Here is a 12,000-nt window from a genome sequence, read left to right as displayed (position 1 = left end):
ATGACAAAAGCAAGTTATGGAGGATTACAAACAATATGATAACAGTTTTCTAAAGCTCACAAGCGCAGTTAATTTTGGTGTTTAGGAATATGTGATTATGACTACAGCGTAGAACTAAACAAATTCAGGGAAGTGCTTCTGTGGGGAGAAGGATGGAGTAGGAAAGAAATGTGCAGGTACAATAATAATATTGGTAGTCTCTAATTTTCAGGTTGGGTGGTAGGTCAACTTTATTGTAATGCTTCATAACTCATTGCATATGTTTTTTAGATATGTAAAAATTAAATTCTAAAATTAATTTTATAATTAAAATAATTATGGGGAAAAATGAGCGGAGAAGTGCTTTTGTCTTCAGTGGATCAATCCTGGAAGAAGACAAACACAGAGGCAGAACAGGCGTCCTCAGTGTCACATGCTTGCACAAACACTGTATCCATTATTCAATGTCTGGGGAGGTTTGGGTATGAAACAGGCCTTTCCTTTCCAACAGAAAGATCATAAACACCAACTTTTAAAAACTCAGACTATAACATAGTAGAAGCCGTTTCAGAAAATGTAACACAATGGCATCTAAATTTTGTGAGGCACTTAGGCTGAATAACCTGTTTCTTCATGTTTCCAAAAGTAATGAACAGGAGAAAAAGTATTATAATGAACTCATAAAATACTGACAGTTGAATATTATTGTTGACATTTTGTTGGTTGGAAAATGATTTAAAAGATTTCATTGAGTGTTTCTCTTCAAAAAACGGATGGGGAAAGATTGCAGCTCAAACTTGGGCCAAAAAAGTAATGTGAGATGTTTTCAACCCAGGTTGCACATTGGATCACTGTGGGGCTTAAAAATAATAATACTTTATTGAAGTGAAATTCACATAACATAAAACTTAACCATTTTAAAATGAACAATTGGAATGGCATTTCATACATTCACAATATTATGCATCTACTACCTCCATCTAGTTCCGAAACATTTCCATCACTCTGCAGTAAAATTCCTTAGCCATTAAACAGCTTCTACTCAATTCCCCCTCTCCTCAGCCCCTGGCAACCACCAGTCTGCATTGTGTCTACATGAATCAATCTATTATAATTCTAGATATTTTCATATAATGGAATCATATAGTATGGGACCTTTTGTGTTTGGCTTCTTTCACTTGGCATCATGTTTGTGAAGTTCATCCAGTTGTAGCGCGTATTAGAACTTCACTCCCTTTTATGGCCGACTAACAGCCCATTGTATGTATATACCGCAATTTGTTTATTCCATCCATTGATGGACCTTTGAGCTATTTTTTGGCTGTGGTGAATAGTGCTGCTACAAACATGCATGTATATGTCCTTACTGGAGTACCTGTTTTCAGTGCTTCTGGATATAAAGCTAGGACTAGAATTGCAGAGCCATATTATTCTATGTTTAACTTTTTAAGGAACCACTAAATTGTTTTACATGGTGACTGGACTATTTTTCATTTACTTGGGGGACTTTAAAAATACAGAGATCTAATAATTAATTGTTATTGTATTTGACAAACATCAGTATACAATTGTTTGAAAAATTACCCAAAAAGGACTGGTCCTTCACTATAGAGTTGGAGAAGCACTACATAGTTGATTCATTTTTGTTGCTGTATATATAATATTACACTGTGTAATTATACCACTATTTTATTCATTCTTTTTGATATACTTGTGAAATGTTTCCAACTTTTCACTTTCATGAACAACAGTGCTGTGAATAACCTTGTATAGGTCTTCGTCAATATCTAGGGTATATACTTAGGAATGGAGTTTCTGGATAGCAGGGTATGTGCATCTTCAACCTAAGTAATGCCATACTATTTTCCAAACTATCGTACAATTTTATCTACTCCATTGCTGTATTAGAGTTTCTGTTCTCTATTAAGGTTTGGCTCCTACTCTAAAATGTGCTGCTGTTATTTTACAGGGTCTTGAGGATTTTAGAGTGTTCTCAAAGGAAGTTCCACTTATTCTGATAAACTTTTACAATTCATTCTTTGAGTATTTAACTTTTCCTGGAACATTTCCTACATTTTCGTGGAAGGGAACAGGTTATAAAAGAAGAGGCATAGACTTTGAATCTTAGTGTGATCTCACTGCCTGTCAGGTCTGTTGTTTTAGGCAAGTTAATCTTTGTGAGCCTTTGTATAAAGTGGAGAGAATATCTTTCATGTAGTTGTTAGTACAAAATGAATCAACATGCTTAACAAGTACTTTGCGCAATGCCTGATTCAAGATAGGCATTATCATGATATGCATCCATTAAACAAATATTTGTTGAAGATATATTTATGTCAGACCAGGACTGGGATACACAGGAGAAATAAGCAGAATCCCTCTATGTTATTTACAATATTGAAAAATTGGAAACAATTTAAATTTCAACAGTAGGATTGATGATAAAAATGTAGTGCTATGCAGCCTTTAAAGATCATCAGGTTCTCAAATATAGGAGAATGTGACCATATAAGAAAAAGATTTCCCTCTTTTTTGTGTGTGTGTAATTTATACACTGTCTATGCATTGAGAAAAACTTGGAAGGACTCAAGTGGACACACATTTTAGTGTTCATCAAGGGGGTGAAATTTTGTTTAACACTTTCCTTATATGTTTTCTGTCCTTTCCAGATTTTCTGCAATTAGCATATGTACTTTGATAATCAGAAGGAAATGTCATCTAAACAGTAGCACAAATTATTAAAGGAATGTGGACTGTAAACCTCACTGACTAAAAAATTGTTTAAATATAAAATTTATAAAGGAATAGTTTGGGGGAAAATTGGGATAACTATAATAGCATAATCAATAAAATATAATTTTAAAAAAAGGAATAGTTCATTCAGGGATTTATTTTTTTACTAGTTTACATAAACATATTGACTGAAGTCATATTTACCAGAATTAGAGAGCTGAGTAGCATTGAGATTTTTCCATACTGAATGTTTTCTATAAGGAATTTTTGTTTAACAGCTGAAAGTATGGCATTCTTTGAAATTCTTCTCTTGCCTTTTTAAAAAAATTTATTTTAGAGAAAGAAACATTGATTTTGTTGTTGTTCTACTTATTTATGCATTTATTGGTTACTCCTTGTATGTGCCCTGCCTGGGGATCTAACCCACGGCCTTGGCATATTGTGATGATGCTCTAAACGACTGACCTACCTGGCCAGGGTCATCTTCTCTTGCCCTTTTAGAAGGCCAGGTAGCTCAGCTCTTCAGTTTTAGTCTAGCTTTGTTATATAATCTAAGAGATTCCTATTTAAGAAACTATATAACCATCATTTTTAAAAAACAAATATCTGTCTAGAGTTTCCGATGGACTTATTTTTTCTTGCTTTTACTTTTAAAATGCTCTGTTAAGGTGTATATAAACAAAGAATGGGCTTTTAAAAATCTTTTTGGTGCATCATGATAAAGATCTCAGAAAAGTAATCTTGTCTTAAGAGACTGCTTGATCCTAGAGTTAATAGATATCAATTTTTGTTTAATTAGGAATTACTCATAATTCTAAGGAGAAACTGGAAGCACAATGGGAGATGATAGTGAGTGGCTGAAGCTGCCAGTTGATCAGAAATGTGAACACAAGGTGAGACTTTTCCGGAACTCAGATTTCAGTGTCATTGGCCTGTTTTGTCAGCAGTTATATTGTGTAGCATATAGTTGAATGCTACCCAGTGATTACACAGAACAGCCGAAAACAACGTTTCAGTTGTTGGGAAGTTTCAGCAGGATGATTCATGTTTGAGTTGTCACATCTTTAATGCCATATTCTGACAAAGTAATAACAAATATTTGAATACTTTGTATCTGACTGAGATACATTTATAATGGCCTGTTGTGAATTTTAGATGGCCTTAGCAGAATATCATAAATATTAAACACAAGAAAAAGTTTATTAGATAGTCTTTTTAAAAAAACTATCTGAATTTCTTAAACTCCTTTTTTGTTTCAACTCATTGGGTCCTTTGTTCAGATATCCTGGTATAGGGTAGTTATTTCTCTCTCCCTCCCCAATTAACAATAAATAATAATAGTATTACTGTTTTATTTTTCAAAATACTACTTTTCTTTTAGCTGTGGAAAGCAAGGTTAAATGGGTATGAAGAGGCCCTGAAGATCTTCCAGAAAATAAGAGATGAAAAGAGCCCAGAATGGTCCAAATTTTTAGGATTGATAAAAAAATTTGTGACTGATTCCAATGCAGTGGTTCAGTTGAAAGGATTAGAAGCCGCACTTGTTTATGTTGAAAATGCTCATGTAGCAGGAAAGTAAGTAATTTCTTTTCAACTCTTCTGTTAAAAATTTGTCTTGTGCTACCTGGATTAATCTATATATCTTCATGTATCACTGTTCTTAGTTAGTAGCACTCTTAGAATATATTAATTTTCTTTCATAGTTCCTTGGTTCTTGTTCTTTTTTTTTTCAGTCTTTATCTGTTCTGAATGGTATGTGAGAAGTCTGAATGGTATGTGAGATTTCTAAAAAGGAGCAAATTAGAAGTCAGATCTTGAGTTTTTACCTTAAGGTTTGATGAACAAGTGATGGTTTTTCCTTTTCATCCTTTCACATGGAAATTATTCTAGACTAAGAAAGAAATCTTCAGTAGCTTTTAGAAGAAACTGAGAGGTTGTCAGCAAAGAAATTATCAGAATTTCACTGAAAATATTTGGGCTTTACAAAAACCTTTGTCTAATATCCCAGTTAGATGATCTTAGAATCATATCTGTCTCCTGTGGTCAGTAGTCATTTTTACATTTCAGCCTGTGACTCCTCTCCCATACCTCTTAAACCTAATCTTTCTAACTCTAGTCCTCATGTCATTGAAAGATGCTCGCCCCACATACACACCCACCAGTGCAGGCCCTTGATTTGAGAGTTTTGTTAACATCACCAAGTCTCCCTTGCCATTAGTGAAATCATTTTGTGTTTTTTTTTATTTCATTTTTTCTGATGCCAGAAACTTTTTTGACAAATGCTGCATATGCCTCTAATTTCCCATAGCACAGGTTTTATTTAATTTCGAAGAGACTCGAAGCAGTAAAGAGTTGGGATCAGCCTTTTGTTGCTAAAAGTGCATACATATCCAATTCCTTCTGTGAAGAAATTCTCTTGAGTGTTTAAAATTACTTTTTAAAAAATGTCACAAAATCAAGAAATTTATAATCCTATTTTGTATAGTGTGTGTGTGTAAGGAAGGATGGATAGAAAGGTCTGAAAGGATGGATACCAAAAAGTTGAAAGTAGTTTTCTCTGGGTAGTGGAATTTCAAAGAATTTTTGCTTTCTCGTTTGAATTTTCTACATTTATAAACAATCTGTGGTTCTGTGTTATTGTTTGGTGTGACATGTCTTAAACTTTTACATAAGTTTTTTAATATTCTCAAACATAAATTAACAAATTAGAAATTCATTTACATTATTCCTAAGTGTTTTAAAAGGCACATGTCCCCCCACACCTACCCTTGACCTTTTTCCAGCTCTTTCTACTAAAGTGTGTTCTTGTGTGTGTGGCTCTTGTTTATTATAATCTCTATTACAGAACCACAGGAGAAGTTGTATCAGGTGTCGTAAGTAAAGTTTTCAACCAGCCCAAAGCCAGAGCCAAGGAGCTAGGCATCGAGATTTGTCTCATGTACATAGAGATTGAGAAAGGAGAGGCTGTGCAAGAAGAGCTCCTGAAAGGCCTGGACAATAAGAACCCCAAGATTATCGTGGCCTGCACAGAGACACTGAGGAAAGCCTTAAGGTAAGATTTTTTTTCATTTAGCTCTAGTTCTATTAACTGTAGTATCTCAGTTGAGTTTGGGTTTCTGGTTTAAACAGAAATGAAAACTGCTAGACATGACTTGGCATGCCAAACCAGCCAGGAGAAGGACCTGGAAAAGCTGAATTCACCGTCAACTGTGGCTTTGTACAAAGTCAGTAATTCTAACCTTCAACCTCCTCAAGTGTGTTGCATAGTTATTTTATCTAAATTTCTTTCTAATGAAGATAAAACGGTATTTCTGTCTTAGTCTTAGATTATGAATTGGCCTTTTTGTGGAAAAGCACTCCTCAGGATATTTAAGCAGTTCTTTCTCTCTAACTATCCTCATGCATAAAGTTATATAATTTGAAGCTTGGCTAAAGACATAGTTTGATGATTAAAGAAAACCTTAGTTTAGGTGCCTTTTTATAAAGTTGAAACAAATGCTATACGCCTTTGAACAGAATCATAGCAACAGCAAATAGAAAATAACTTGTACTCTTCTGTAACAAGTTATTTTCAACTCCAGAATTTTTTTTTCTTTTTTGAAGTTTTTCATGAATGGGATCTCTTTCAAGAACAAGTAGTTGTAATTTACTATGAAAATCTGAATTAGACAGGCCACTAACTTGTTGATTTGGTAGTCCTTCTAATCTGACATCCTGTCCCCCAAACCATTCACATGAGATACTTTAGAAAACGGCTCTTGTGAAACCTTACATGTGTGGCCTATGGGAATGAAGATCATCTGAACTCAACTCTCTTGTGATTTTGTATATGACCTACTTCTTGGAGAAAGAAAATACTTCCTTTGGTGCTTGTCTTATATGAAAGTATCAAAATTTCAAAATTTTTTAATTTCGATAAACTATCAATTTATAAGTCTTAAACTTGTATATTGTCTTTCAGTTAGTTCATAATGTTTAAAATTTGACTTTCCCTTAGATTTTTGTGTGATAAATGTTTCCTGGTGTCTAGCCTATTATAGAATAGTAGTAGTATTTTTATGAATAGTAAATAAATAGTATGGTTGTTTTTATCTTAAAAATTTAGTGAATTGACTTGGTCATTAAAACTGTGGCCTGGCTGGTGTAGCTCAGTGGATTGAGCACAGGCCTGCGAACCAAAAGATCACGGTTCGATTCCCAGTCAGGGCACATGCCTGGGTTGCAGGCCAGTTCCCAGCAGGGGACGCATGAAAGGCAACTGTACGTTGATATTTCTCTCCCTCTCTCCTTCCCTTCCACTCTAAAGATAAATTTAAAAAAACAAAACAAAGCTGTGCTTTTATCAGTAGATCTGTTCTGTCCTTACTATTGGATCTCTGATAAAATATGTATTATACTATAATCTGCCTTTTAATTAGAAGTTTCTAATCTAGAAGGCTGTAAACTCTGGTTACTTCATTTTAAACTGACTAAGAGAATAAGGGTAGAAAAAGAACAAGTTAGGTATATCTTCTTACATCTTTCTTTTTTTTTTTTTAAATTTTATTTATTTATGTATCTTTAGAGGGGAAGGAGAGAGAGAGAAAGACATCAATGTATGGTTGCCTTTTGTGCGTCCCCTGCTGGGAGTTGGCCTGCAGGGAACCAGCCTGCAACCCAGGCATGTGCCCTGACTGGGAATCGAACCGCGATACTCTGGTTCGCAGGCCTTTACATCTTTCTTATAGATGTTATTTAGTCCCACCCCTCAGTGGTTCTTTATTTCTCCTAAAACATCTCAGAATCTACAAGTGGAACTAGATAGTTCTTTCAGACCTTCAAGAACCTTGAGGTCAACTGTTTAATCCTAGGTTCGAGAGCTTCCTTAAGCTGTCTATGTTAGTGATAACTTCAGGAGACCAAATATGTTCTATGGCCCCTAAAATGGTCCTCTAGAACCCTTTTGTTTTTTCTATAGCAATGTGTTTAGTGCCAAGATTAGCTTTTGTTTTGTTAAGGTATTTTCCATGTGAACCTGCTCCATAATTTTTTAAATCTTTCAGAAGCAGGCCAGAATAGTGGAACAAACAAACAAAAATCAGATGAAATAGTAATAATGTAAGGGAAAACTAAGAATTCCAAATGGTCGATTCTTTAGGCACCATGATATAAAAAGAATGGTTTATCATCAGCAAAAGGCAGTCTCGGAGATAATCTAGTTTGTTTCTTGTTGAGATATCTATATTTAAACTATTTTCACAACCAGGTAGCTTGTTAAATATCACTTTCTAGGGAGAGTATTTTCACAGTCTCCTCCTTTGCCCTATTGGAATATGTCAGTAGCTATTACTGAAAAATTTTGTTGTGTTTATGCATGTGAGATAAATCTGTCCACATTAGATAATAGATAAATAATATATATGGCTCTTACTAGAGAATTTCAGTGTTTGTTCATAATTAAATTTGTTTTGTCCCAGAATGTTATTCAGAATTGTTAGCAGAGAATCAGAATGCTAAATTTGGCCGTTGAACTTTAAAAAGTGACAGTTATATGAGGTTGAATATGTTATCTTTTTAAAATAAATCAGAATGCTACTATTTTCCCTGTAGAAAAATGAAGCAAAAAGATTTAACTTGCATGCAGTTATAGTGTGATATCTTCGAAGTCAGGAATGAAACATACTGCACTGCCAGGATTAATGATCTATTGAGTAGAGTGAACCACCTTAGTTGTAAGAATTGTTAAAAAGTTTATTAAAAGCAGATTTCACTCATCTATATATGTATAAACTGATTTGTTCTTATTTTTAACTTTGTGTGTTTGTGTGTGTGTGTTTAAGATATTACACAGTGCTGGCCCTTTATAGACTTGAATTATTTCTAGTCTAGTTACCTAATTTTAATTAGAAAGTTAATTTTAAAATGGTAACATTATGCACTGGCTGGTGTAGCTCAGTGCATTGAGTGTGGGCTGTGAACCAGAGGGTCGCGGTTCAAATCCCAGTCAGGGCACATGCCTAGGTTGCAAGCTGGGTCCCCAGTGGGGGCAGTGTGAGAGAGGCAACCACACATTGATGTTTCTCTCCCTCTCTTTCTCTGTCCCTTCCCCTCTCTCTAAAAATAAAAAGAAAGAAAATATTTTTAAAAATAATAATAAAAATAAAATGGTAACTTTATTTTGGACCCTAGACATTATATACTATTCTTGGAAGAACAACATCTAAACACAGATGTGAATATGCATTCCCTTTTTTTCTGCCTTAAAACTCAACTTATATAACTCTATTCATCTCTAGGTATGGAACTCTGTTTGAGAGAATGAAAGCTAAAATTTTACCCAAGCAAGCATGTTGACAGTTCTTTTTCCAATTTTTTACTTCTAGTGAATTTGGTTCCAAAATCATCTTGCTTAAGCCAATTATCAAAGTGTTGCCAAAACTTTTTGAGTCTCGAGACAAGGCAGTTCGAGATGAAGCCAAACTAATTGCTGTAGAGATTTACAGATGGATTCGGGATGCTCTGAGACCCCCATTACAAAATATAAACTCCCTCCAGGTGAGGCACAGATTTCCAGTTGTCTTTGCATGAGGTTAATATGTGCAGATATTTCCTTCTTGTCACTGTTGTTGATATTCTGTCCTTACAATAACTATTTTTGATTCTTCACTTTGAAATCAGTTGGTTTTTCTGAGCATTGCAAACTGTCTCTGCTGTTACTTTATCCTCTCAAGTTGCATGCCACACATTCAATGATTCCAGTATGTTTGTGTTGAATCTAGAGAGTTTAAAAGATCCCTTTATAGTGCTGTTGGTAGCAGGACTTAATATCTCTTTGGATAAAATGCACTTATCCTTCTTTTATTATAATTGGTTTTGGCGACTTTATCTGATACAAATATACTGAATTCATGAACTAATGAGAGTGTCTGGAAAAAAACGGATTTTCTTTTTTTTCTGTGTGCTTAGTCATAATCTTCAGTATAGTAAATATAAATTAGTTTGACTTATACTAAAAAATGTATAAAATTTAAATTTATCGTGTTTGCCCATTTGGAGCCATATAAATAGGAAATAAAGTTTTATGTTGTTAGTACATATAAGTGTTAAGTATATTCTCTAATGGTGGAGATGTAGATAATGTTTTAAAATATTTTATAATACTTGTAGTTGAAAGAACTAGAAGAAGAATGGGTCAAACTGCCAACAGGTGCTCCTAAACCAACTCGCTTTCTGCGTTCCCAGCAAGAACTAGAAGCGAAATTGGAACAACAGCAGTCTGCTGGTGGAGATGCTGAGGGAGGTAAGCCAATTTTAAACACTGGCATCTATAAAAATTCACAAGAATGCCCTGGCTGGTGTGGCTCAGTGGATTGAGCACAGGCCTGCAAGCCAAAGGGTCTCCAGTTTGATTCCCAGTCAGGGCACAAGCCTGGGTTGTGGGCCAGGTCCACAACCAGGTCCCCAGTGGGGGCTGTGTGAGAGGCAACCACACATTCATGTTTCTCTCCCTCTCTTTCTCCCTCCCTTCCCCTCTCTCTAAAAATAACTGAATGGAATCTTTTAAAAAAAGAATCTTTAAAAAACTGATTTAAAAAAATTCACAAGAATGGGTAGAACCACAAGAACCTATGTTCACTAGTCCCATTTTATAGGACTGCTATTGAATAAAATATAAGTGACATATAGCACTAAAAATGCTGATTCTTTCTGTATCAAGATTTCATCAGAGACGTGAAAGGACTGGTAACTGAGAAGTAAAACCATTCCATCCATTTTTGAGGTTTGTTTTGTTTTTCTTTTGGAAGGTGGTGATGATGGTGATGAGGTGCCACAGATAGATGCTTATGAGCTTTTGGAAGCAGTAGAAATTCTTTCCAAACTTCCCAAAGACTTTTATGACAAAATTGTAAGTTATGGTAAACTTCTTGCATTTATTTCATTTTAAGTAATTGCTTGAGTATAATTAAGAGAATGTTCTGCTGAGCCATTTCCCAGTGTATCCTTTCACCCTGTATCTTCCCTCGTAGAGTGAATTAATTGCTGCTTCTTGGTTCCTGTACTACTTTGTGTGTGTACTTATTATTGTACTTTTTTTACATCTTGCCAAAAACTAGAACATTTTTCTTGACATCTTCCTTTTCCTCACTGTGTCTCTCGTTTTATCTTTTTGTAGCTCTCAAATTCATCCCGTTCTCTTCATCCCGCTGCCAAGTAGTTACTCTAGGATTTCTTGACCTTGACACTGTTGACATCCTTTTCCCAGATATTCTTTGTTTCAGAGGAGTATCCTGTGCATTATAGAACGTTTAGCAGCATCTCTGGCCTTTCTCCATCAGATATCAGTAACACCAATCTCCAAAGTCATAATCAAAAACGTCTCCAAACTTTGCTGAATATATTCCAAAAGATAAAGTTATCCCCAATTGAGAAACGGTCTTATCCCAACCACCGTTATGTCTTGCCTTATGTGCTGCAGAAGTCTTCCTACAGGGCTCCCTGTCTCTGCGCTTGCCTCTTTCTCCTTCCCATCATATTTCACAATGTAATTAGAGGTGTCATTTTCCAAAACGCAAATCTTCTTATATTATTGCCTCATTAAAACCCTCCAGTGAGTTTTAAGATTATTTCTGAGATCATCCTGTGGCCCTTGAGGCCATCTCTGGTTTCTCTGAGGGCCCTGCTCACTTTCCAGCCACATCCCTAATGGCGCACACCCTCCACACTCCAGTCATACTGACCTTCTCCTAGTATCGCATGTGCCATGCTTTCGTTTTGTTCCTAAGCTCTGGGCCTTGACTGTTACTTTCTGCCTATAATGTTCTTCTGCCCCCATTCAGCTCGTAATACCTCTTTATCTTCTAGATCTCACTGTAGGCATCTTTTTTGTAGGGCAAAGCCTACTTGTCATCCTAAACTAGGTTAAGACCTCTTGCTGTGTTACCAGAGCAGTGTATACTTCTCTTTTTATAGTGGTCATGACCTTGTAGTTGTTTATTAATGATTTTCCTAGTTTTTCTGTCAGCTCCTTGAGTGTCCTGTAAACTTTTGGTGAATAAATAAATATTTGAGGAATTGAACAGTAATGTCTTCTAGGGTGACTAGTATATCAACTTCTTTGTACCCCCAATTCTTTCAAATAGTGCATATTCAAATGAATGAGTGATTGCTTGATCTCTAGTGGAGCATATTCTACTTTATGGACATAAAACAAAGGTTTTACATTTTACTCTCATTCTGGAAAATTAATCTTTAGGATTAGAACAGTTTTGGTTGTTGGTTATGTGATTTGTTCTTTTCTAGTCTTGTTCC

General features: G+C 35.2%; 1 protein-coding gene across 4 annotated transcripts in view; it reads left to right on the top strand.

The window, feature by feature from the left end:
* Positions 1-12,000, top strand: part of CKAP5 (cytoskeleton associated protein 5) — a 94,091-nt gene that overhangs the window by 29,054 nt on the left and 53,037 nt on the right. For all 4 annotated transcript variants that reach the window (XM_037028017.1, XM_037028016.1, XM_037028014.1 and 1 more), the window contains exons 2-7: positions 3,512-3,605; positions 4,094-4,287; positions 5,558-5,764; positions 9,075-9,246; positions 9,859-9,991; positions 10,497-10,597. In XM_037028017.1, coding sequence (XP_036883912.1) covers positions 3,549-3,605; positions 4,094-4,287; positions 5,558-5,764; positions 9,075-9,246; positions 9,859-9,991; positions 10,497-10,597 — 864 coding nt within the window. In that variant the 5' untranslated portion in view covers positions 3,512-3,548. The remainder of the gene's footprint in view (positions 1-3,511; positions 3,606-4,093; positions 4,288-5,557; positions 5,765-9,074; positions 9,247-9,858; positions 9,992-10,496; positions 10,598-12,000) is intronic.

The sequence above is a fragment of the Sturnira hondurensis genome, unplaced genomic scaffold, assembly GCF_014824575.4.
Source record: "Sturnira hondurensis isolate 20B ecotype Veracruz unplaced genomic scaffold, ASM1482457v3 Scaffold0019433, whole genome shotgun sequence".
Lineage (NCBI taxonomy): Eukaryota > Metazoa > Chordata > Mammalia > Chiroptera > Phyllostomidae > Sturnira > Sturnira hondurensis.
The sequence above is the reverse complement of the archived record's forward strand: the minus strand, read 5'-3'. Positions and strand labels throughout refer to the sequence as shown.